Genomic DNA, 27,413 nt, shown 5'->3' with positions numbered 1-27,413 from the left:
TAGTGTCAAAAGCCCTTTGACAGCTCACTGTCAAATTACCATCTTTAGCATCTTCTTGGAGGTCAGTTCTGTGAGGGGTTCCACAATGGTACCATAGCCATTCACAAACCTCCTGTAGTACCCCGTCAAGCTGAGGGATGCCCTGACTTGACTCTGGGTGGTTGGAGCTACCCAGTCCACAACTGTCTGGAACTTGGGTTGTAATGGTTGGACTTGAACTCCACCGACAAGGTGGTCTAAGTATACTTCAGAACCCTGCCCTATCTGGCACTTGCATCTCTTGATAGTGTGGCCTCAATTATGCAGAGCCTCAAGGACCTTTCCAAGGCGGATTAGGTGACCCTGTCAAGTGGAGCTATAGACAGCAATATCAACTAGATAAGCTGCACTAAAAGCCTCCAACCCAGCAAGGACTTTGTTCACCAACCTTTGAAAGGTGGCAGGGGCATTCTTTATTCCAAATAAATCAATTCATTAGCCCTTGGGATAGGGTGTGCATCTTTCGTTAGTGACAGTATTGAGACTATAGTGTACACAAAAAATCAGCTCTGGTTTACCACCCTTGAAATGAGGCTTGGGGACTAAAACCACAGGGCTAGCCCAGGGACTTACAGAAGGTTCTTGCTAGGTTCCGGTCTAATACTTTCACTTGGTCAGACTGTCTGTATATTTTATTTTTGACAAGTAGGCTGTCACCAGTATCTGCCTGATGGGTGCACCAGCTAGTCTGACTGGGTATGAAGAAAAAGAGCCCATCATACTGCTCTAAGACTTGCCTACTGTCAGCTTGCTGTTGGGCAGAGAGAGGTGATCCTCATCAGGTTCCATAAGCATGTCCACATCAGCCCTGTCATGGAAAGGCTACATGGATGATCCTGTGAGGGCTCTTGCTAGCGCGTAGCTCAACTAAGTAGGTGACCCCGCCTTGCGTTTCAAGGCTAGGTTAGGGACCACTCCATCTGTCCCGGAGGAGCCTGGGAGCCACAGGCTCCAATGCCCATACCTTCTGCCCTGTTCGCAACTCCGCTACTGCAGCCTTTTGGTCAGGCCAGAGCTTCTGGAGCTCTTGCCTGCTGGCCTGAAGGTTTTTGGACATTTGTTTGTGGGTGATAAGGGGTAGTGGACATATAAGTCACACCATCATCATTCCACATTGCCTTTAAATATGCAGACATGAAGGCACTATCTCTGTCTGATACCACCTCCTTAGAGAAATCCACTTTTGTAAAAATACTTAAGAGGGCTCTGCCTACCGCAGGAGCAGTAGCAGTCCTAAGTGGAATGGCTTCAGGATAGCTATCTCATAATCCACTACGGCTAGTATGAATCTGTTTCCTGATACAGTGGGAGGGTCAAGTGGACCAACCATGTCAAACCAAACTTTTCAAAGGGAGCTCCAATCACTGGAAGTTGAATTAAGGGGGCCTTTGGGGAGTTTACGGGCTTGACAGGTAACACAGGACTTGAAAAAGCCCTTCACCTTCTGGGACATACCTGGCAAGTAGAAGTGGGTGACTAACTTGCTCCATGTTTTTTGTCTGGCCAAGATGACCAGCTAAGGGAATGTAATGTGCTAGAGAGAGTAATAACTCTCTGTACTGCTGAGGCACTACCACTTTCGTAGTAGCACCAGGTTTAGAGTTTCTGGCCTCATTATTCAGGAGTCCTTCTTCCCAATGGGTTCTGTGGGAGCAATGACTTCTTCCTTTCCCTGGTCAGCAGCTTGCTGTTTCTGGCTCTCAAGAGTTAGACACGTTTTCTGTCCCAGGTGCATCTCTAAAGGGTCCCTCTGGACCTAGGAGCTCTGCTGTGCAAGGCCAAAGCTCCTGGATAGAAGAAGGTTATCCAGGGCTCTGATGAAAAAAAGTATATGGTAATTAGGTATAATTACAATTGGCAATGACAGACCCTGTAAGTCCCTAGTATATATCAGGGCAAGAGGGTGGACACTACCTCTAAGTCCCTAGTTTAGAGACCCAGCAGATTTCCTGCACTTGCATGTGTGAACTGCTAACCCTGAGCGGAGCTTGCGTAGTAGCACTCCGCGGAATTTCACGGAGTTACTAGAAAACTCAGTGAAATTCTACTTAGTTCTGTGGTTGATAGAGTTACTTATTGTCCCTCCCCCTGTCCCCCCACATCCTTTTGCTAAACCACAGGCCCCACTCCCTCCCACTAAAACTCCAACCCAACCACCGCCCCTCCTCCCTCCCACCCACGTAGTGCCTGCTTAACGGAGTAAGTACTTACCGTTCTCCTCCAGTACCACGGTGTCCTGACTCCTGCCTGCTCTGCTCCTGCGGCTCGCTCCACTCGCCTTCCGCTGCTTGGCTGCTCTTGTTCAATTAATTACCAGGAAGTACTGCAGTGTGTATGGTGTACTGCGTGAAGCCATGACTGACCCCATTTATTGAACCGGAGCAGCCTAGCAGCGGAAGGCAAGTGGAGCGAGACGCAACAGCAGGCGCAGAGCAGGCAGAACACCGTGGAACTGGACGAGAATGGTAAGTCTTACTTTGCTCCACTCCAACGGAGTGCAGAGTTTTAAAAATCCGCAAACTTCGCTGGTAGAGCGGAGTTATCTGCCCACCCTTACTCATTTTGATGGCAGTCTTGCTTTGCAGACTGCCTTTAAAACTATTTCATATGCAAATTCAACTTTGGTGATATGGGCATTTTAAATGTGCTAATCTACCTTATTTGTACATATTAGGCACCCCAAACGTCTACCCTGGGTGTCCCAGGGGTCAAGGCCATGTAACTATAAGAACGGACCTTTTACAAGATGTTTCATTTGCCCTGGTGAGTGAAAAACTGCCCATTTCATTTCTTCCCATTGTGAATACAAAGCTCCATAGGCTACCATTGCAATCTTTTATTTAATTATAACTATTGCTAGGAAAAGAGTAACATTTCATTCAATGACTCACAAGATTCGTATTATTAAATTCAACAACCTGCCACTGTTGAATTTATCATAATTAGTACAGTAAAGAAGTTCTAAGACTATCTTTTAAGTGAGCAAAAATCTAGCCTCCTAGGGGTCTCCCCTGATTGGACAGCCCTAAAAGGCATAGACAGGCTGCTTTGATTAGGTAATAAGTGGCCTGGCCGGAGCAGAGGTTATCTGATAGTGAGAGTTCTGCAGCTGCAAAGACCAGGCCAGGCATGGGATGGGTAATACAACATGAGCTTCAAAGTGAGGAGTACAGTAAGGAATGCCAACCAGGCCCACCAGGCCCACCCCCATTTCCTGTCAGGGTCAAGAATGGAATTTGCAGGGGCCTGTGGGGAGGGTTCAGGTAAATGAGCCCCCCCAGAAGGTAGGTTTAGCCAGATCTTACTCCTCTGGAGAGAAATCAATCATGTTTGATTTTGGAAGTGAAGTGCTTTGTAGGACAAAAAGATGTCACACTTTGGACGAAGCTGTCATGCATTTGTGTGGAACCCTGCACCTCATTGGACAAGGGTTCCCCCCACTTGTTGCCTCAGATCATTGAATAAATAGGTGAGAATCGCAGGACAACTCCGTTGTAAATTTGAATTTGCTGCCTGAAACTACTAGAAGAAGGATTGTCCTGCTGCACAGGATTGCTCTCTGAAGTACTGCTCCTATTTCGACACTTGGTACTACAGCCGTGAGGACTTGGGCTTGCTTCAAAAAGGATTAAGGAGTGGACTCCCTGAAAACAACAGGTTAAAAGAGCTTGCCTGCAGCATCTCCTCCAAGAAGTCCCCAGCCTGGACTGTGTCCAGCTGACTTTTAAGGATTTGCCCAGGTGCATTGTGGTAATTGTAGTCTGAACTTCCATGGGCTTTTTCAGAGCTTCTGACCTTTGGATTTGTGATTTGGACACTTTGAGCCCTTGGGAGGAAATTCAGGTAGAAGTTCCTGAAGTTATCGAAACTTTGGGGAACTTTTGTGAAAAAGCTCTATGAGGTAAGTGACCAGAAGTTGAGAGTCAAGTCGACTACCTTCAACTGCGACCCAGCCAGAAATTCAGGTTGTTCCTGTTGAAAGCTCCTGACTTCCAGGACTTCACCGAGGACTTTCAGAAATCAAGCCGGTGAACCCGCACCAAATCTAGAGGGCAGATCGACGTTGGAAGGAAAAGATCCAGAAACGTTTCTAATTGTGAAGGTAACATTTTGGCTGGGTGCTCCCGCTTAGTGTATCCAGCCAGGACTCCATAGTGGTCGGCCTCAAACTTTGAGTTTGTCCCGATCACGCACAACCAGATGTCCCAGGTTGGCGCTATTTGTTTTAAGCACAGGAACATTGCAAACAGTGATGTTCCTGTGGAAATAGGGGCTTGTAAATATGCCCCATTATTTTCACATACTACAACTACTTTCACACACATTAGCCTTCTTTTTCTTACTTTACAGATGTCCCTAAAAAATGTTCTTCTTTTCGGAATAATCCTACTGAAAAAATATAGAACCTAGAAGGATCATGGATCTCTAGTTGAATTAGCGCAGCGTGTAATTTTTCTGAAGGATAATAGCTCTCTGTGTAATGTCAGACACAATGGTTTGTGTATCTTTTATAATGCTATGGGTAGAAGGCATATTCTACATGAATTCATGGTTTTTAAAGTAAAAATTCCACCAACGCTGCTCTATGCCATTGAATCCATCCCTGTCAAGGATTGGAATTTTTTTGATAGAATCGAAGGTAAGATATTGCGTAAATTGTGTAATTTTAATACGTTAGTTCCAACGGCTGCTATTAGGCTTGAATTTGGCTTAATAAGTTCCTACATTCAAGGTTAAGCTAGGGTTTTACGCTGGGGATACCAGTTGAAAAATAGCGAGCAAGACTCATTAAGAGGGATCATGTGTCAAGAAATTTTCTGTGTTCAGGCAAGTAATTATTCCTTCGATAACAATTTTTTATTTGCACTAAAAAACTTCTCTGTAGAAGAAGATTTAGTGACTACTCTTCCTCCATCAGAATTTAAATCTTTCTTAAAAACCTGTAGTCGTAAGATTAGCTTTAATAGAGACATTGAATTCTGCAATTCCAAAAAGAGACTAGAGTTGATCGCAAGGAAAAAATACCCAACGGTTTCTAAAAATATATATACTGTAATTTACAGCATGGTACCCAACGTTTTCTCACACTATGTTGCATGAATCTTCTACCTTTAAATGATCTAACAGCAAACTGGTCCCCAAATCTGAGAAATGTAAAAACCTGCAACCTTTGCAAACTAAGTGCTCAGACCCTGGATCATATCTTATTTGCATGTCCAGCATTGACCTCGAGCCGCCGTCGTTGGCTACGGCCAATGTTCTTACAAAATGGTGTTAAAAATGTAGCTTCAGCCCGCGATTTTCTATTTAGTTCAAAAAATGAAGCAGTGTGTTCAAAACATTTTAATTATTTTAAGGAGTTCATGTATATATTTTAATCGCTGTTTTCTGCTGCTGTTTGCACAAGAGGGAGATACTGTGTTCATTTTCCATCTTTTGTTCTGCTTCTAAGTTAAAGACTTAGCCAACGTGAGATTCTGGATTGCGTTTTTGCACATGCACTGCTGCTATTGAATTGTTTTTTGAGCAGGTTCAGATATGGTAAATTCCGTTTTTGCTGCTAAAACCAAATATTCTGCTGGGGATGAATTCTGGATTTTATTCTGTATTTGAACTTGTTGATAGTTACTGCTCCTCGTACATTTTTGTATTAATTAGAATACGCATTGCCATTTTCTCCCATTTGCTGTTTGTGGAATGAGTTTGTTATATTTAATTTTTTCTTGTATCAATTTGTATGCATTTTATGTGGACCTCACATGAGTTCCAAATCTTAGTAAATACTTGAATTGAATTGAGTAATGTCATATGTGTTTCGAGAGTCTGAAGTTGGATTTCCAAGCTTAACCAAGCCTTTCAACAAAGTCATTACACAATTAGAAAAATTAAGCCAAAGTTAACAAAATCAGCTATTTATTAGCTTTGCCTCCTTGCAGGAGTCTACAGGCTTCTCAGGGCACGGACAGAAAAGAGGCCTAGGTACCAAAATAAAGGCTGTCCCCATTAGTGAATGAGTTAGCTTAAAAGTGTTCCACATCTACAAATGATGGCAATTCAGAACTTGTACAGGCACGATGTAGAGGTGTTTTGGATTTCAACTTGATGCAGGCAAAGTTTGTGGTAATATCAAGCAAATCAGCAGCAAACAAACATCCCAGCAGGCCATCAAACAGGCCCACAAACAACCCGGAGAACCAACCTCCAACACTGACCTGTCAAACGACTCTTCTGACACTGCCAGATTGCCCTATTGGACAGTTCGACCCTGATGCTTACTATAACATTTTCTTTGAAGTACTGAGAATGAATGAATTTTACTAAAACCTACCCACTCAGAGAAGTACAGGAGCTGGGCTGGCATTTTCGTTAGCAGACTTTATTTTTTAACTAGTAAGGATAGTAATCTACGGGACTCACTTGGCCTTCCTCATTAGAAGTATTTTTGACTCTGGATAGTGCACAAGAACTTCCCCAAGGTTCTTCTTATCCAAAATAAAAAGATTAGCAAATCCATGAGCCACCACATCCGCAGTGCGACGATTCCCTCCACCTGTGGCCAAAAGACTGCAAAATGAATACAAAAACAGAACATTAGTTTGCAGGATTTGCCTGTGTGAGTTGTGATTCTATCATGCATAGGAAGAAGTTTGAAGCAGGAAACAAACTATTTTTACACATCAGCATATACACTGCTTAAAGTGCAAACATTGAAAAGTCAAGCAGCTCCATGTTTGTAACTTTGTTAAATAATGGCTGTACCTTGCCCCTTGGAAAGTGATGTGCATATAAATAAGCATATTCATCTCGAACTGCATCTGATGATGGAGGGAATGTGTATATCTATCTATCTCTCTATCTCTCTCTCTCTCTCTCTCTCTATATCACTCTCTCTCTCTCTCTATCGCTTTCTCTCTCTATCTCTCTCTCTCTATATATATATCTGTCTCTCTATCTATCTATATATCTCTCTCTCTCTATATATATATATATGTGTGTGTATATTTATATATATACATATAAAACTCACGAAAAACAATGAGACAATCCTAGGCTTAGGATTGACATATTGCCCTCCATGTGATTTTAACTACGCTGATACCAGGATGGATGCATATAGATTTGTGAGGAAATTAAAACTGAACAAATTCGAGCTGAAATACCAAGTAGTCCATCACTACTAAATGCAGGAGACCGTTCGGCGTTTGAAGATATTTGGTCACAACAAAATGAAACAGACATGCCAATGGACATGTCAATGACAACTTCAAGAGAGGATCAGGGAATATGTAGAACTCCTTTTAAACCCAAATCTATCTTCCAGCCGGTCATGACTCATGACAATCTGGATGTGTATCAGGAATTGATTACCAAAGACTTGAAGAAACTATATATTGCCACAAATAAAAAACATATTGCAATAAACAAGAGAAATCAAAGCTATAACAATCTGATTAAAAAACTTGAATCTAACAAAAACATCATTGTTAGACAAGCAGATAAAGCCGGGAACATCGTTCTATGGCCATGCCAGATGTACATAAGTGAAGCAGAGACACAACTACAGGACTCCTTATGTTACAGAAAAAGCAATTTTCTAGCCATAAAATCGGCATGGCAGGATCAGAATTCAAAACTGATGGCATGGAGGAGTGGCAATCTCATTTCTAATGAAGAATTTTGTTTCCTCAAGAAGGACCACCCTGTAGACCCTACACTCTACCTGATACCCAAAGTACATAAAAACATGGACATGCCCCCTGGTCGACCAATTATCTCTGCCATCAATAGTTGCACCGAAAATATTTCAAAATATATAGACTATTTCTTGCAGGATTGGGTCAGAGGACTATGTTCCTATGTACAAGATACCTCAGATTTTATTCACAAACTAGAGAATGTTGTTTGGAACTCAGAATGCTTGTTAATGACATTGGATGTGTCTTCATCATATACCTCTTTAAACACTATGATGGGGTAAAGGTAATACAGCATTATTTAAACAAGCGTCCGATGAATTTTTCATCTCATAACAAAATGCTGTTATCAATGATTCCAATCTGTCTAGAACAGATTTTTTTCTTGTTCAATAATCAGGTATACCAGCAAATTAGGGCGGTAGCTCTGGGGGCCTGCTTCTCCCCCAGTTTTGCATGTTTACACATGGGACTGTGGGAGGAGCAGGTCCTCATGGTTCGACATCAGGCTATTATGCGAGAAAATGTACCCATTTACCTGAGATATATAGACAACCTATTTATGATTTGGCAGGGATCTAAAAGTGACGCACAACTATTTGTGGAGGAATTAAATGACAACACCTTAAATTTACAATTTACCTCTACTATTGATGCCAAATCAATCTGCTTTTTAGACGCGGAGGTGTACGTTGAGAACACAAGTCTGGCCACAAAACTACATAGGAAGTGAACTGTAGGCAACACCATACTGCACGCAGCTAGCCAACACCCACACCACCTGATAACCAGCATTCCCTTCGGGGAGATGCTGCGTATAAGGAGGATATGTAGTTCAAATCCAGAGTGTCTGAAGGCCCAGGAAGAGAGCAGATTATGATTCTTGGCGAGAGGATACTCGTAGGAGGTCCTTACAAGAGCCATAGACCGTTCAAGAACAGTGTTAAGAGAACAAGCTCTAATCTCTAAATCTAGAGTAGTGAGGAGCGAATTGAACAAGTCTAAAATTCAGCCAAGAATCATATTAACATTCAACAGACAACATAAGGACATCAGAAAGATTTTCTACAAGAACTGGATCCTGGTGGCAGGGGATCCTGTCATAGGGGGGTTAATAACTAAACAAACAGAGCTAACCTTTAGAAAATCACCATCAATGGCAAGTAGATTAGTAAACAATTGTCCAGAGGTATCAGTACCCAGTACTTGGGTGGCACTGAGTAAAGGATTTAAGAAATGCTTTACTTGCAAAGCATGCCGTCATGGTTGCAATAAGACACATTTTACAGTTCCATTCAAGGAAAAACCTGTACCAAACAGGAAAAGACTAACCTGCAAGTCAGATTATGCAGTCTAAGTGCTGCAGTGTCTGTGTGGGCTGTGGTATGTGGGGAGCACCCGACTGCCCACCCACAAACGGATATTGCAGCACATTAGGGCCATCACTGGAAAAGATCAAGCATATCCGGTGGCCCGTCATTTCGAAAACGTACATGACAGTGATCCCAAACACTTACAATATTTTTTAATTGATACTATAATGCCATTGAAGCAAGAAGGAAATAGAGAAGCACAACTACGCCTCCTAGAAACAAGATACATATTGGAACTTGATAGTAAGACTCCGGCAAGTTTGAATGCAAGTGAAGATTTGTATACCTGCCTATAGTTTCAAGGCAGCTGTCAATAGAAATCAATGTTTATGGAAATCATTGATTATGGGAACCACCATTCCCTACATAGGGATTATGGAATAATTGTGTGGCCTGTCAGGGAGAAGTAAGTACAACGGCAACAAACAAACATTATAAATAGGCTGAACTTCCATCCATTTTTTAACATTTGCACACATTTCACTTTATAGCAGAATTTGCACACAAACAGCACATTGGTTTTTACACTGAGAAGAGGAGTATATAGTTTACATTTGATTGAATAATTTAGTTCAATATATGACAGTAACCCACCTGGGTTGTATATGCAGTTAATTAATAATGAGATACTGAACCAGCAAATATGAATTGAAATGTATTTATATAGATATTTATATATATTTTTGTACGTGTATATTTGCACATATTTATTAGCATTGTATTTCTATAATGGTTAAACATTGATTTTAGACACCGTGTCTTTTATTCAAATCAAAACTGTACCATTGTAAATATGTTTTCAGTCTCTATTAACTTACTGCATTGAGCGTGGCCATTATTCCCTGCGTTTTTAAACTATAAGTACCCTCTCTAGTATTTGCAACATGTCATGTGATCAAGCCTCTGGATGTAATCGGTGATGTCACTGACCATGTCATGAATGATGTAATATGTGACATAATCACCAGTGGATTGCAGGCGCGAGAGTTACAGTTAAAACAACTAACTATAATGAAGGAATATCAATGGTTTTGTATGATTGAAATGTCCAGCTAACTATACCACCCCTGAAACCTATGGTTTTTTTCAATGAATTTCTAAGGTGTTCTAAATGATAATTCCTTACCTGCTTGAAACCTTTGGTTTTTTCAGTGACTTTCAAAGGTTTATTAAATGATAATTCCTAACTATAACCTGCCTGAAACCTATGGTTTTTTCAGTGAATTTCAAAAGTTTTTTAAATGATAATTCCTAATTATAATGTTCATTAAGCATATCTGTTTTTTCTATCTTTTTTAATTATCATCCCGTTCTCAACGTCGTAAAAACTGCAAATATTACCATTCTTCAATTTATTCCTTCCTTCAAGAAAATCACCTCAAACCAGAACCAGAACTAACATTAATGATATACAAACTAGGCGTTGCTTTTGTAAAAAAACAAAAAAACACTACTTCCCCATATTTTTAACAACAAGCCAAATCTGCAATGCTACCTGAAAAAAACAGGCGATTTAACTAGTGTAAGAACGTGGACTATGTACTGCGTGCATGTAATAGAGGTACTAATTATGCACTTCCAACAGCCAACAAAATCACAACACTTAGCATCACCACCACTACAACCACCTCTCCTGACCCCCCCGCCTCTACTACCTCAGAGAAAGTGCAAAACAGGACAGTGGACATTCCCAAAATAATATATCCTCTCAACAGCACACTAGCTCAATGGTCAGAGATGTGGCAATCAACTATGTATAAGGGAAGGAACTCGCATATCAACAATAATGCACACAATGCTAACACTATCGGTGATATGCTATACACAACTCATTATACAAACCAAAAACATTTCTGTGTGTAGATATACTATTGATACGTGTAGTGTACTGCACAGTGGACGCAGCCATATTATCTCAGACACTGGGGAATAGTTCGGTAATGCAGCTTTGTTGTCTCCACCCCTGAAGCAGAAGCGGAGTGGGATGTCCAATGTACGCAACTCCAGCATAAGACTATAAATAATTAGCCTACGCCTTGGGCGTGGTTCACTTCTGCAAAGAGAAGAGACTGCCACAGCGAAGGTCCTCACCCTGCCACGTGGCTTCCACCATGGCCACGTGCCTCCTCGATACACTCCCATTGCGAACTCAGCGCCACAGCACTGCAGGCTACTGCCTTTGATCTACACTGCGGACTGCAGGGTTCACAACTTGAATTCAGATTTGGATCTACAATACGCACAGCATTGAAGTTAGCCTTGATTTTATAGGGCAGAGACAATTGTATTCTATGTCCTCAGACTTTGTTAAAATAAGTGACAAAAATTCTTCGTTGATATTTGTGCTGACTACTGCCATCGATCTACAGTGCGGTCAGTAGAGTTTACAACTTGATTCCAGTTTGGCATAAACATTACAGACAACATTGAATTCAGTCTCGATTTATTTAAGGCAGAGGCAATTGTAATCAGTCCTCAGATTTAGAGTAGAACAACTGATCTCGGCTTAAGCCTCATCACGATTAGATCCCAATCGGATATATCTAGTGCTATACCTGCCAGCTGCCCTTTGTTTTATACGTTTGTTGACATGGTCTTCAACCATTGTCCACTCGTACACCTCCAGGTGCCATTAATTGGTTTTAAGGGTGTGAGCAGATTTCCATGTTGTGGCAACAGTTCTCTTTGTTATAACTGTAGCTAAATCATTAAACCTACTCATTGTTTTATCTTGTTTAGATCTAGACATTAAGCCTATAAGGCATATTTTGTGTAGACGATGCCGACCGGTAAGCAATATATGTGACACACAGTAGGTGGGTCCATTGCTCTCACACCGGAATGTGGTGAGAAAAATATTTGTAAAGTGGACACGTAGGTGGATTTACCATCAATCAAGACTGTGATGGATACCCACGCTTTGGCGACTATGTCATTTTCTGCACTGATTGTCGAATGAGTTCTAACTGTTGTCTCTATAACTAATTATTGAATAGTGGCATGGCCAATTTCTCTAGAAAATTAACGTTATTTGAGTTTAGTTATTTCATCACAGGCAAGGAAGGAGCTGCTAGGACATTTCATTTTCATGAGGCTTTTCGAGCCTGGTGTCATGTTTGTTATAAATCCTAATAGTATTTTCACAGGTCATATTGAATTCAGTTTTTAAGACTGCTGGCTATGTGACAGTTTGTCACTGGTAATGGAATTCTATGTTTCATGTAGGCTTCGGAAACATACATGGCTAATGCTCTATATTTAGATGCAGTGGTGCAGTGTGTTCCTCAGAACACATGTATTGCGCTAAAGTACTGAATAACCTACATGGTAGATACCTGTATGTGGCAGGTGAGCAACAGGGACACCAAAGTCAAAACCATTTAAACAAATCGCTATTGGCAGATGCGACTATAGTGACTCTCAGCAATGCAACTTTTCAATACAATAGTTTGTGTTAAAAGGGGGCAATTGCCTCAATATGTTTAAACTACACTACCATAACTACCCATAAAGAGCATCTCAAATAGGCACCAATTTTGGAATCATGTCATTGTCACATTTAAAAATTTAGGTATTTTGCTTGACAAAAAACCTAGTTGGCGTTGGCTTTCCTTCAGCTATCAGGAACCCAGTTCCTGTGTAATATGGTTATTTTCATGAACATTGAGCCACCGCATAACGAGAAGGGGTGGCATTTATATCATGTAAGTTTATCAAGGTCTCTGGGATTCTTTAATGCCTTCCATCTTAAGAGAAACTCACTTCTGAGATCTTTCTCATCATTAATGTTTTTCCTCTTATAACTGTTACATCCTTCTAAAGATGATTTTTGTTCAGGATGTCACCGATTTCATATTGCAAATAGATCTGCCTTTTTGGCAATAGCCAAGTAATCATGCTATAAAACATGTTAATATTAAGTATATGAGATCATACAAATATTACAGTTGTTTCAAAGCGTATCTGGCTGCAAGTACTCTTAACTCTTTAACTGTCTCTTGGACTCAAAGGTAGTACCATACCTGATTTCTCCGAAGACCGCACCGGCTTTCAAGGTAACAAGAATAGTTTTGCCATCGGGTCCTCCGAGAACTTGAACTTCACCTTGTTTAATTATGTACATCTCTCTGCCAATTTCTCCCTTATGGGTGTAAGCAATAACAATAAGATACTTCACAAAGTACCAAGATTTTCGCCTTAACTAAACACTCGTTCATTCTAAAACTTTATTTAGCTATCAAAAACAGCCATAAAAGTACATATAAAATAACACAGTTAAAAACGTTTGATACGATACATACAATAATAATTGTAAAATTCATTGGTGCACTATTACATACTACTTTTCCTCACATTGATAGGATTTAAAATAAATAAGACGACATTATAACATACGAAATGTTTGCTTAGAGAGACCAAATAGTTCATTGCTACTTTATGTGACCTGCTATGCTGTGCAAGAAGCATGGGTTTAAGATTAAAAAACCCTAAGATTCTGATACAATTTATAGAACAATAGAAAGTGCAATGTGTTTTGTTTGCTTTGATTATCACAAGGGCAAAGGGCCATGTCAGGTGGGTGAGACTTCATAGTTGGAAAAGCAACTAGATTTTTTATTTTTTTTGTAAAACAATTTTTATTGCAGAGGTAATGCGGGTCACATCACATATACACCAGTGTGGTCTCAAGGTCGCATCCATATCCGTACTTTCCTCCCTTACGTACACAGCCTTACAACCCACATCCCGGAGGCTGGGCGGCAGATAATCACTCATCATGGTGTACAATCTCCAGTCGCAGATGGCTCAGTGAGTCAACCCCCTCCGCTTTTGGGTGTGCCACCCTCGTTGCATCCCCTCGTCCCGTGGTGGTGGATGAGCTCCCTACTTAGTATTGATTAGTTTAACTGTTTTCTCCCGCCCCCCTCCCCGTGTCCCTGGTGTCTGAACCAAAGTGTCATGTCCGTAAACTCAGGCGAGTTGGTTTAGGTAGGATCTTGGAAACAAAGCTTAGGTGTGTGTGTCCGGCGTTAGTGCGGTGTCCTACCCTGTTTCTTCAGGGGCCTCCCCGTGTGGGGTTTCTTCCTCATCCTCTCTCGTTTCTACACTGTCCCTCAGCTCCTGGACTAGGGTCTCCCATGCTAGTGCCGCTTCCTGTGCCTTCTCGTCCGCCGTGCGCCGGGCTAGCTGGTACCTGAGTGTGCTCTCTGCCGTTGCCCATTTCAGGAATTCATGCAGCCATTTGTGGTGCGTCGGTGCTGTCTTAGATTTCCAACCCATAGTGAGTTCCCTCTTCGCAATCAGTAGGCCCATGTCTATAAACTTGCTCGATATTTTCGTTTTGCGTGTGTGTGGAAACCAGTGTAGGAGGGTGACTGCGCTATCGCAGTGCAGGGACCTGTCTGTGACCTCATTTAGGGTGTCCCCAACCCCCTCCCAATACTCCTGCAATCGCGGACAACCCCTGAGCATGTGTAGCAAGTCGGCATCTATTAGCGCGCATCTGGGGCATGCTGCATCTGTCGCGCCAAAGTATTGTATTATTTTACTTGGAGTGAGGTAGGCCCTATGCAGGATGTAGAGATGTATTAATTGGAAACTGGCATTTCTGGTGCTTTTCCTGGCCCATTGGATGAGATGGAACCACATCGCGTCCGGGATCTCTCTCTGCAGGTCAGACTCCCAGTGAGTTTTGAGGCGTGTTAACGGCAGAATGTTTTCGGTGCTCATGCGGGAGTAGAGACATGTAACCGCCTTGAAAGTGCCTGCCGTCATCATCGTGTATTGACACGCCAATGACAATTTAGGTTCAGTCAGTCCCTCCCCCCAGTGTGTCTGAATTGCCCCCACCACTGCCGCATGTAATAAGTAGTCCCCACGTGGGAGGCCATACTGTTCCTGCAGAGTCTGGAAGTCCGTCAACACCCCGTCGGTGTATAAGTCACCTATCACGTGGAGGCCCGCCTCCTCCCATAGTTGGAGGTTCGACCAGTCCCCTCCGTGCGGAAGCGCCGTCATCATCCCTAATGGAATCTCGGGCGCGTATGGATGTCCCGGACCCGCACGCCGCTGCATGCGATTCCAGCACAGACGTAGAGTCCTTTTCTCCAGGGTCAACCCCCTCAAGAGCAATGTCTGTTGCAGGGCTATGTATGCCAGTACGTGGCGGGGGGTGCCCGCGTCCCTCTCCTGTTCAGGTCCCCGATACACCCTTGCCACCTCCTGCGTGAAGAATTGAAGTTGTGCCGCCAGGTAATAGAGCTCGAAGTCTGGGACTGCAAGCCCCCCCTTTGGGGCGCATGAGAGTCGCCAATGCAATTCGCCTCCTGCCTTCTCCCCAGAGGAATGACACCACGCTTGATTTTAAGCGCCGGAACATGTCTCCCGGTATCCATACCGGTAGGGTCCTAAAAAGGTACAATAAACGTGGAAGTGCAAACATTTTGAGGAGGGACACCCGTCCCGTCATGGACAGGGGGAGGGTAGCCCAGAAGGCCATATTGCCCTTCAACGACCGGATACAGCGACCAATATTCCCGTCAAGCAAGCTGGTGGGGTCGTGATAGATGTAGACCCCAAGGTAATGCAGGCAATCTGGTTCCCAGCGCATGCCAATGTTCGTCGGCGGCTGTTTCTCTTGCTTTCGGAGCGGAAAAAGGCAAGTCTTCGCCCAATTCACCTTCAAGCCCGATAGCGCCCCGAATCTCAGTAGTAGCCCCTCTGCGCCTCTAACCGCCTCATCGGTGTTATCTAAGAATAGCAAGAGATCGTCCGCATATAACGATATATGATGGTGTACCCCCCTAGCTTCAAGCCCACAATATGCATCCCCTCTCCGAGCCATCATTGCAAACGGTTCCATGGCCATAGCGAACAGCAGAGGCGACAGAGCGCAGCCCTGTCTCGTTCCCCTGTGCACCTCGTAGCGATCTGATATTAGTGCTCCCACTCTCACCTGCCCGCGCATATAGCACCCTGGTCCATTTTATATAGTCATCCCCGAGGCCAAAGCCCCGCATCACCGCGTAGAGATAGTCCCACCCCAAACTATCGAACGCTTTTTCAATGTCGACAGATAACACCACCGGGCTTCTTGCAGCCTGCGGCGGGTCCGCCAGCAATCTGAGCAGCCGTCGAATATTGTGGGACGTGTTCCTGGTGGGGATAAATCCCAATTGGTCCTCGTGGATTAAACCCTTCATATGTACTATCAGTCTCCCTGCCAGGATCGTACTCAAGATTTTGTAATCCGTCGTCAACATTGATAACGGGCGGTATGAAGCTGGATCTGTGCTATCCCTGCGCGGCTTTAGCAACGGAATCATGATTGCTTCACGCATCGATTGGGGCAACTCTCCCTTCTCTTTGGCTTCATTATACACCGTCCTAAGTTTTGGGGCTAGTAACTCCGCATACTTCGCATAGAACTCAATTGGTAGTCCATCGATCCCCGGCGTTTTGTTTCGCGCCATTTTCTTAATGGCTCCTCTAATTTCCGCAAGGACGATCGGACCTCCGATCGCCGTAGCGAGTTCCGGGTCAATACGGGGCAGATGGATCTCTGCTAACAGGGCTTCCGTTGCTTCGGGCTGGGCCTCCATTCCCCTCCCACATAAAGTGCTGTAGTAGTCTGTGAAACATTGCACTATTCCTGGTTGGGTATCATGCACTACCCCGCTCATATCAGTTAGGGACAGTATTGGGGAAGAACCTTTATGGGGGTTGGCCAGCCAGGCCAGGAGTGTTCCCGTTTTGTCCCCCTCAGCGAGAGTCTTAGTTAAATAAGATTTATAATCAAAGCTGCGCAGGTTTTCCATTTCGACTGCAACCGCCTCGCGCGCCGCACTAACCCTGTCCTGCAATTCGGGATGGCCGGGTCGCAATTTCTCTGCGTCTCGCAGCGTTCGTTCCGCCTTGTCTAGGTCCTCCACCAGCGTACGTCGTGCGCCTGCAAACTTCCCAATACAGTGACCCCTTACCACCACCTTGAATGCGTCCCATTCGGTGGCTCTGGAGGAGGTGGTCTCCTCGTTTTCTTCAAAGTATTGGGTGATCCTAAGGTCCAGGTCCGCCCTGAACTGTGGAAAAGTAAATTTTGCCATGTTCTGTGTCCCTACGCCTCATCCAACATATGTCATGTGTGCATGACCAATATGCATATGTTATTCCCCATGTCCGATTAAAGACGCAATTACAGTTGTGTCCACCTCTGGTATGTCATTTTCCAGTCCTCGTGAATACTACGAATATCAGGCCTATGTAAAGTAATGTTGCCACGTTTCTCAGTGTGCACGTTATTCCATTATAAAGTCCCCGTTTCCAGGCCTCAAAAGGGCCCGGACCACAGATTCAGCTCCTGTCTCCTGAAAGCCTCGCTGAGGAGCGATACAGCCCCCACCTGTATCCTCGACCCTTCACTTACTTCCTGCCTCGCAGTGCCCGGTGCAGCTTGGCTCTGCCTCTGAGTCTGCCAAAAGTATGTTATAGTTCCAGTTATCAGTTCAGTCCTCCTCTTCTTCATTCCTAAGCTACTGAACTGTATCAATAGTTTCCGTCATTGTCTAGCCTTCTCGTCTCCATGTTAGAGAAATACTGTATTTAATGGTCATTTAGTATTCTTCATCACGCACTACATGTAGAATAATGCATGGTCCAGTCTTAGAATCAAGTTAGCCTCTCCCCTCATGACTTCTAGTTCATATCAACATGTTCCCTAAACATTAGATACCAGATAGGGTTTAGGTACATGTCGCTCCGACCCTCCAGACTTTAGTCTCTGCTCCTAGCACAGAGTTCGTAGCCCCCAGCTTCTCCTAGTAACACGTCATTGCCAGTTTTCGCGCACCATTAGGTTAGAGGTCCCGGCTCCTTAGGTAGCCCCCTCCTATGTTTCCGCCCATTCATGACATATTCTGTTACGTTTGCATCACATGTCTATGTATACTCCCAGTTACACCTCTTTTTACTGTTATCTTTCGCGACTGCTACGCGTCACGCCTTCTGCTCCACCCACTGCTACGCCTACTGCAATGTAATGCTATGTGTTCGCGCTATGTATATATGCCTGTGTTTTGTTATTGAATGTTAGCGCGCTCATCCCAGACCTAGCCCCAGCAGCTGCTGGGCCTCTTTTCCCTTGCTGGGACCCAGTTGCCCTGCTGGGCCCTGTCATCTCTGTTCCTATGCAGGTCGTCCTGATCCTGTCCTTATGCTGTAATAAACCTACAGAAACTCCTACTACCTCGAATCTTGACTCTTATTTATTGAGCTATCTGTTATGCTATAAGTCTAGTCAAAAATAGGGTATTATTTATTTATTTACCACATAATGGCGCCCGAATAGGGACTTGCCCTTTCCCCACGCGTCGGTGAAGCCACGCCGACCCCCTGACCCTCTGCAGTCGTGACGGAACTCTTCTGCGCAGTGGCAGATATTTCTGCTCAAGTATCCCTCAGGCCCACGGAGGAGACGGAGGAGGCGGTCCAGCATCCGAACGAGACGGTGGAGGAACGCGGCGAGTCCCGACCAGAGCCCAAGCCGAGAGTCCAAGGTCCGAGGTATCCGGAGGCCCACCTGTAACTGAAGTCCGAAGTCCGAAGTTCGTCGTCCGTCGTCCAGTCCCGTCCGAGGCCTTCCGTTCCGTGCTGCCCGGTGAGTACCATTGCTGGGGTAGTATCTAGACAGGACCAATCTAAATTGACTCCTGGTCCGTGGGTTGGTGGTGCCCAGACTCACAAACGAAGTGTTCACCTAGGTGGATACGGGTCCTGATGTGTCCCTTTATGGGACCGGTATGTTCCGTACTGTTACAGCAGTGCATCCAGTAACTCTAGTCTGTTCCGTTCTCGAGAAAATCTGTTCTATTTCTGTTCTCAGTATTCCAGGTAATATTCTGTTCGAACTGTTATTTATAATGTTCTTTATGTATTTTAATGTTGTGGTATGAGTGCGATGTGTTTTCGTGTTTTTATTGTGTATTGTATTGTGTCCAGATTACAGTTCAGTCATGCCTATATTTTCCAAGTTACGTCAGTTAAAAACTAGAAAGGGTCTGTTAGAGGAAGCAGTTCCTGTCCCGCCTAGGGACAGTCCAGGTCATTTTATGTATCAGAAACATGGCATAAGCGCCATAATGTATCTAGATTTATGGGTAGAGTATACCAAACAGTTAGAAGAAAAGTATAGATGGCCCGTATCGGGTACATGGGATGCTGAATGTATCATGCGAGTAGAAGAAGCATTATGGAAAAAGAAAGCCAGACAGTCACAGAAAGATGCCATCGAGTTATGGCGTATGGAAGCGCATAGAAGAACGGAAAAGGAAGTCAGAAAGTCAGAATTAAGTAGAGAATCCCAGGAACGAGCCCAAGAAAGAGAATTAATCGAGATAGGTGAACAAGTCAAAGCCGAACAGTCAGACAGACAGAGGCATGCCCTTATTAAGGGTATGTATCCTCTTCTTGCCGAAGGTGTACCAAAAGCGACCCCAGAGGCGTCCAGTAATTTCCCGCCGCCATTAGTTCCGACCAAGCTACGTCACAAACAGACCGCAGCTGATATTTTTATTTCGTCCTATCTGGACGACACAGTCCCCGAATATGCCAATCCTGTTCGCGCTCCGCCAGTCCCTGTGAATCAGGCACTTCCTGCTCCTCCAGACACCGGAGTACCTGTTACGGTACCCCCGGTCCAGCCTACAGTTCCATTTCCCACTCTGCCAGGACGTAGAGCCTCAGTAGACGACTCCAGTTTAGGGGCCGCAGGAGGAGCTACTCCTCAAACCCCGCCGCCACACAAACGTTTATCGGCACTCGAATTACATGCTCAAGCATCACAGCGTACTCCTAAAAGTAATAAGTCTGTTACAGAAATCAGGCAAGCCCTTAACGAATGTGTCTATGATCCAGTTCCAGGCGAATATACTATGGTTTTATATTCCTTACGTGTAAGGAGAGTGACCGAGTATCTAGTCACCTTGCCGAATATGAAAGAAGATCTAGACAGAATATATCGTTTCATCCGTACAGGGGATGATCCAGAAAGTATTGGCGAGATTATGTCTCAAAGGAAAGCCGAGATTCAGCTCATGATATTAAAGTTCCTGATCAATTGTCTAATAAGAGAACAAGATTACCCGTCTAAAGATCCCGCCGAAATGAGAATCCTGACAAGGTGGAGTGATAATATAGCCGAGGGTAAGCACAAGACCGTCAGTGCCATGGAGAGTATGTACAAGAAAATTCGTAAAGAAATAATAAGGTTACACGACCAGCGTAAAGCAGCACAAGTAAGTGAGAAAGAAAGTATCTCTGATCCTGAAGAAGAGGACGAGAATCCCGCTAGAATAGCGTATGTAGGAAAATCTAGATTCCCAGATCGCCATTTACGCCTAGAACACAAGTCTATTTTTCATCATCCAGCACCAGAACAAGGTTCCCTAGAACAAGTATTTCAAGCTACCGACCACATTCTGAAATCACGAGTCGGTTACAGTGAATTAAGTACTATGCATGAACAAGAACTAGCCCGATCAGCAGTCCGATGGATTACTGATTCTACCACTTTTCCAGACGAAATAGTGGCACAAATGTTTCTGAAACTGCCCCCAGCCGAGCAACGACTGGTGGGAATGTATATGATCCAGCACCTCATTACTCTGTATGAGGGTCAACATTCTGATCCAGGTCCGTTGCATGATATTCTGAACGAGTTACTCCAGTATAGATGGAGAGGTTTAGGTACTGATTTAATAAGTGTCATTCTAGAACAGCGCCACAAATATAGAACGTTCCTGAACCCGCATTTTGTTCATGTCTCACCTCCAGAAAGTAAATCGTTTTACATAGACAGACAGAATCCGTTACGAGAAGTCCACCCAGTCCAAGGGGCGGGTGGCGTAATGCAACGAGTGTTTGTATACACTCCGATTTCAAAGATGGAACTTCTTGAAATGAAGAAATTAATTCCCTGTCATGACAAAGATCCAGCAGGGTTCCATAGAGAATTAAAAGACATGCTCCGTATGGGAGAATACACTTACCCAGACATCATTAAAATGTTAAAGGTCCTGTTACCCGCAGGGGTGTATGAAAAGTTAAAGGAAAAAGAATGGGAGGTGGGAGAGAAAAAGATCGATTGGACAGCTCTAGAAGCTGAAGACAAGGCACGAGTACCAGGTACCGGTCTTGGAGATAAATGTAAAGAATTACCAGAATTACTGATTCAAGTTTTACCCAGATTATTGACAACTAGGAAAGAAGACTGGGATGCAATCTCAGCCTGTAAACAGAAACAAGATGAAGATATTAGTGATTTTTATTCTAGATTTGAAAAATGTTTCAGTATTAACAGTGGTCTCAAGACGAGTAGTGAGTCATACCCTCATCTTTTTGTTACCAAATTAGTCGAGAATTCAAGTCCGCAAATTAAAAATCGAGTTTTGAAAGTCGAAAGCACCTGGCAAGCGAATACCCCGTCCCAGATGCTCCAGATGCTTCAGTATCACCAGAATAGAATCAGAGAAGAGCAAGAACACGAGAGAAAACGTATGAAAGACACGAAAATGAAAGTGCTAGTTGCACAATCTGTTCCTCAAGACAGTCAGAAGAGGGGTCCGAATCAAGCCAGTCATCCTGCAGCTCCCGTTAAAGGGAACTGCAATTATTGTAAACAGCCAGGTCATTTTATAAACGAGTGTGCAGTTCTGAAACACAACATAGCTACTGGTAAGACTAAAGAAAGACCACGTCCGCCTAGACAAGAACAAGTTTCACAGATTCCTCAGCCACAGAATGCACAACAGACAGTTACAGTACCACAGCCTATTGCTGCAACACAGCACGTTACATCGCAGATGTACCAGTATGCGCAGTCTGAGTATCCAGAGTACCAGTCATATTCATGAAACAGCCTAGAGAGGGAGGTAGGCTTGCCTCTCATCGAGATACCTGTAGATCAAGAAGGTCCCTATGTTCATAGTCAAGTATTAGGGAAAGACAGAAAGTTTTTGATTGATACAGGGGCAAGTAGGACCACAATTAGTCATGCCGAAGTTCCAGGGGCTCCGCTCTCAGGCTCAAGAAATGTTTCCCTTGGATTTTCAGGAAAACCAATAGTTAACGAGATATCAAAGCCAGTCACTCTAGGAGTAGGTCCATTGTCCCGCACTACTGATCTGTTACTTACTAGGTCATGTCCAGAAAATCTATTAGGCATTAAGACACTGAAAGAATTAGGTGCAGTTATTTGCTGTTCCCCAGAGGGAATACGTCTGTTCCTACGTGACTTTAAGGGTCACTATGTATTACGAGATTTTGATTCAAGATTGTCTAATGTTCCACAGCATTTATGGGCGCAAGGTCCAACTGATGTAGGTTATATGCAAATCACACCCCATCGTGTGACTCTCAAATCAGGTGTAGTGTTACCACGAATCAGGCAGTACAGATTGCCACCTGAGGCTGTAGCAGCCTTATCCAAAATTATTGACGAGCTCATGGCTCAAGGAGTAGTTGTAGAAACTGACTCCAATGTATGTAATTCTCCGATCATTCCAGTCATGAAACGTACTGATCCAAATGCACCCCCAGTATATCGATTAGTGATTGATTTACGAGAACTTAATAAATGTATTATTCCTCAGTACCCAGTTGTCCCAGATATTTCTTCCCTGTTAACAGCCATTGATTCCGAAGCCATGTTCTTCACTGTCATAGACCTCAAGAATGCATTTTTCAGTGTCCCAATTCATCCAGACAGCCAGTTTCTTTTCGGATTTTGTTTAAATGGAAGGAGCTATATGTTTACACGCGCTCCTCAAGGTTTCACAGAAAGTCCTAGTATTTACAGTCAAGCACTCAAGAGACAACTAGACAATATTCACATGCCAACTGACACTGCCCTGCTCCAGTATGTCGATGATCTACTGATCACAGCCCGTTCTGAATGTGCTTGCGAGCGAGCATCCCTTACAGTCCTGTATTTTCTAGCCGAGATGGGGCACAAAGTGTCACCTTCGAAGCTTCAATTCTGTGTCCAGCAAGTGGTATACTTAGGACACTTGCTGTCCAAGAGGGGTAGGCAGTTGACACCCGACCGTATCCAGTTAATAGCGAGTCTTCCCCAGCCCAGAACCCAGAAGGAGGTACGTGCCTTTATCGGCCTTACTTCTTATTGTAGACAATGGATTCCCCAGTATGCATTTCTAGCCAAGCCACTGATACAGTTAACGACACAGGAGGCAGCCGTATCGACTGTCCTCCCTTGGACATCTGAACATACACTTAGTTTCAACGAGTTAAAGAAAGCCCTATGTCAAGCTCCAGTTCTAGCTACACCGAACTACAGTAAGCCTTTTACACTTTTCGTTACTGAACGCGAAGGTACAGCATTATCTGTTCTCACACAAGATCAAGCAGGTCAATACAAGCCCTGTGCTTATTTTTCTAGCACATTAGATCCAGTCGCCCAGGCGTTGCCTGCGTGCCTCAAGTCAGTTGCAGCCACAGCTCTAGCTATCAGACAAAGTGATTCCATAGTTTTAGGACATTCCCTGACCGTACAAGTTCCACATTCAGTAGAAGTTCTTTTAAACCGAACACAAACTCAGCACTTGACAATTGCACGTTTAACAGGTTATGAATTGACACTGTTCCAGCCACACATAGACATTAGACGCTGCAACGTTCTGAATCCTGCTACACTGTTACCATCAGTTAATTCAAATTCTGACCCACATGATTGTGTGGAAGTAGTTAACATTACGACTAAGCCAAGACAAGACCTGACAGATATTCCGTTATCAGATCCTGACCTGACACTTTATGTGGATGGTTCATGTATGAGAACTAGTACAGGAGAACTAGTAGCCGCGTATGCAGTGACTACTGACACTGAAGTTATTGAAACACACCGTATTGACACCCTGTCCGCTCAAGCAGCAGAGCTAGTCGCTCTGACACAAGCCTGTATACATGCCAGGAACCTGAAGGTTAATGTTTACACAGATTCACGTTACGCATTCGGAGTTGTACACGACTTCGGAGTGCTCTGGCAGGAGAGAGGTTTCATGACTTCTCATGGAACCAAGATTCAGCATGGTCTCCTTATTCAAGCCCTGTTAGATGCCATACATTTACCGACATCTATTGCTATCATGAAGTGCAAAGCACATACGAAAGTTACAGACATTATTTCCCAAGGTAATGATCTAGCAGACCGCACAGCCAAGCTTACAGCACAGACTCCAGACATTCCAGTTAACATGACACATACTCCAGATCCGACTAAATGCATGACAGTTAAGGACCCTACACAAGATGTCATAGATATACAGTTACATGCTACTCCCGATGAAATCAAGAAATGGTCTGAACAAGGAGGGGTCCAGACAGATCAAGGATGGTTAACGAAGGGTAGAGCCACATGGTTTCTCCCCGATTCTATGGTTCAAGTCATTATCAATACCGCACATAGTCCAGCACATTTAGGAGAAAAAGCTATGTTAGACAGTATCCAGAACATTTGGTTCAACAAGCATTTACGAGCTGCAGCCAAGCAGAAAGTCCGTACCTGTATGATATGTTGTCAGTTTAATCCAGGTAAAAGTGTCCCGGTGGAACAAGGTGGTTTCCAGCCCCCTGACCACCCTTTTGAGGTCCTCCAGATGGATTATATTCAAATGGAGCGATGTCGAGGTTTCAAGTATGTCCTTGTAGTTGTATGCGCTTTGTCCAGGTGGACAGAAGCATATCCAGTCCCAGATTACACAGCCGCGACCACTGCCAAGCAGTTGGTTCGTGAATTCTTCCCTAGATACGGACTCCCTAGAGTCGTATATTCTGACAACGGTCAGCCATTCTCCTCAGAGTTAATGAAACACGTTTCCCTTTTGTTAGGGTACCAGTGGAAGTTCCATTGTGTACGCCATCCTGAAGCAGCCGGACTCGTAGAGAGACATAATCAGACTCTGAAAATCCGTATTGCAAAAGTCTGTAAAGACAAAGGTGTGGACTGGTTAATAGCTCTGCCAGTCGCTTTGTTTTATATGCGCATGGTCGCACATTCCAGATCAGGTCTGTCCCCGTATGAGGTCGTATTCGGCCGCCCCCCTAACATGTGGGGTACTCCTAGACCCCGAAGTATTACCGATGTTTCATGTAATATGCTGACAGATTACCTAGCTTCCTTGATGTCTGCCCTCAACTCATGTCGTTCACAGGTTGCCGCCGCATTTCCAGACAATACCGAGGTGGCACCGCACGAGATCGTTCCAGGCTCCCTTGTAATGGTCCGAAATTTTGACAGATCAAGTCCGCTGGAACCACGTTGGAAGGAGCCACGTCAGGTCCTCTTGACCACCCGAACTGCCGTCAAGTTGGAAGGCAGGAAGGGGTGGGTCCACCTTTCTCATGTAAAACTTTTCAATGAATTGAAATCAGTCTCCAAGAACATTTCCAAGGATTGCCAGGATTCGAAAGATTGCCAAGACATTGTTTTAAAGGACTGTCCCGCACAAGACATTATTACAACCCCTCCCTTGTTAGAGAAAACTCCGCAGCAGGAGTATAAGCTCAAATTAAGGTCTAGTAAAATAAGTCAGTCAGTTTGATTGTATAAGTCCTCCCCTAGGTGAAACGGTTAGACTGTTTCTGACATGTATAAAATAGACCCCCATAGTGAGAGAGTCAGTCGAAGTTCACTTCAATGTATCGTTTTTCTGAGTTTCATATTATTTCTCAGCATAATGATTTCCTGCACTAGTTACGCACTTTTCCTGTGTTTTCCAGTTTCTCATGTAAATATGTCTACTAATGCTACAGTAGAACACACGTTTAGTGATCTGCCTCCTCACGAATATTCTTACCGCCTCGCTATGCGTAATAACACATTTATCCGTATGTTACATTATTCACACCAGACCAGCAATGCCACTAATTGTTGGGTGTGTGGTCGACTCCCCCCTTTCCAGACACCGAAGGGAGTTCTGCCACTCTTTCCTTATCCATTCTCACACAATGGTTCGTGTGGAGCATGGTCCACGTTAACGTCATCCTCAACAGATATGTCTTTTCTTAACAGTACATGTTTTCCAGACAAGCAAGGTCTTCCCCACAGAACAGGTTTAGATCTAGAAAACGAAGTATATAATTTAGGTAATTATTCGTCGAATTTCATGGTCCTGAATGTTCAGTCTGATACTACTCCAGACTTACCTGCTATTTCAGTACTACCTGTCAAAGGCGAATTATGTGTCCGTAGTTATGGTTCCGTACATGTAGGTCATAGTGAATGTACTACTGTTATCCAGTATAGTGACAGTGGGAAATCTATTTTCAAAGCTTCACGTCATTCTTATTTTATTTGTGGTCAAACTGCATATGTCCGTCTGCCCCTCGATTGGGAGGGAACCTGTTACATTGCTTTCCTACTGCCACCTGTTTTTCTAGCCCCATCTGATTATCACAGAAACACACATCTAGTACACATTAGACATAGAAGGGAGTCCCCAATTGTCGATTATACTGAAACTACTCTAGAACAGTATACAGATTTCAATAAAGGTTTCTTCTTCTTTGTAGGACCTGTCCAGAATAGTAAACTGATCCGTAGGTTAACAAGAACCCTTGAAGCTGTAGTGAATGAGACTGCCTCTGCTCTAGGTAACCTAACCGAAGAACAATCTGCTATGAGATTTGTCGTTTTGCAAAATCGTCTCGTCCTTGACGTCATACTGGCCGATAGGGGCGGGGCCTGTAGAGTCATCGGATCTAGTTGCTGCATTTTCATTCCAAATAACGCGCCGTCTGTTTATTCAGCTATAACCAGACTCCATAAAATTGCCCATCTGTTACATCAAGATCCAGGCACCTGGACATGGTCCGGTTGGTTCTGGAATATAATTTCCGTCTGGGGATGGAAAGTCCTGTCCTTTCTAGGTATTGCAGTAGCGATCGTATTTAGCTGCTGCCTCTGTATACAATGTGGCCCTGCGATTTGCAGCATGTGTGCTACCTCTTGTATTCCTAGTCCCAAGCCCCGTTCTAAATCCCGTTCCAAGACAATTCGAGACGAGCAAATGGTACTGTATGAAATGATAGATGGTATCATGAAAATTGATGTTTCCTGATGAAACGTAGTAACAAGGAGGGAATGTGGAAAAGTAAATTTTGCCATGTTCTGTGTCCCTACGCCTCATCCAACATATGTCATGTGTGCATGACCAATATGCATATGTTATTCCCCATGTCCGATTAAAGACGCAATTACAGTTGTGTCCACCTCTGGTATGTCATTTTCCAGTCCTCG

At 43.9% G+C, this 27,413-nt stretch overlaps 1 protein-coding gene across 1 annotated transcript in view; it reads right to left on the bottom strand.

Annotated features, from left to right (window-relative positions):
• The window catches only part of CNGB3 (cyclic nucleotide gated channel subunit beta 3), a 564,986-nt gene that overhangs the window by 125,892 nt on the left and 411,681 nt on the right, over nucleotides 1-27,413 (bottom strand). The window contains exons 13-14 of the mRNA XM_078686155.1: nucleotides 13,129-13,247; nucleotides 6,457-6,603 (exon numbers count right to left, since the gene is read on the bottom strand). Coding sequence (XP_078542281.1) covers nucleotides 6,457-6,603; nucleotides 13,129-13,247 — 266 coding nt within the window. The remainder of the gene's footprint in view (nucleotides 1-6,456; nucleotides 6,604-13,128; nucleotides 13,248-27,413) is intronic.

Source organism: Lissotriton helveticus, chromosome 4_1 (genome assembly GCF_964261635.1).
Source record: "Lissotriton helveticus chromosome 4_1, aLisHel1.1, whole genome shotgun sequence".
Classification (NCBI taxonomy): domain Eukaryota; kingdom Metazoa; phylum Chordata; class Amphibia; order Caudata; family Salamandridae; genus Lissotriton; species Lissotriton helveticus.
This window is presented reverse-complemented; position numbering and strand designations above follow the sequence as displayed.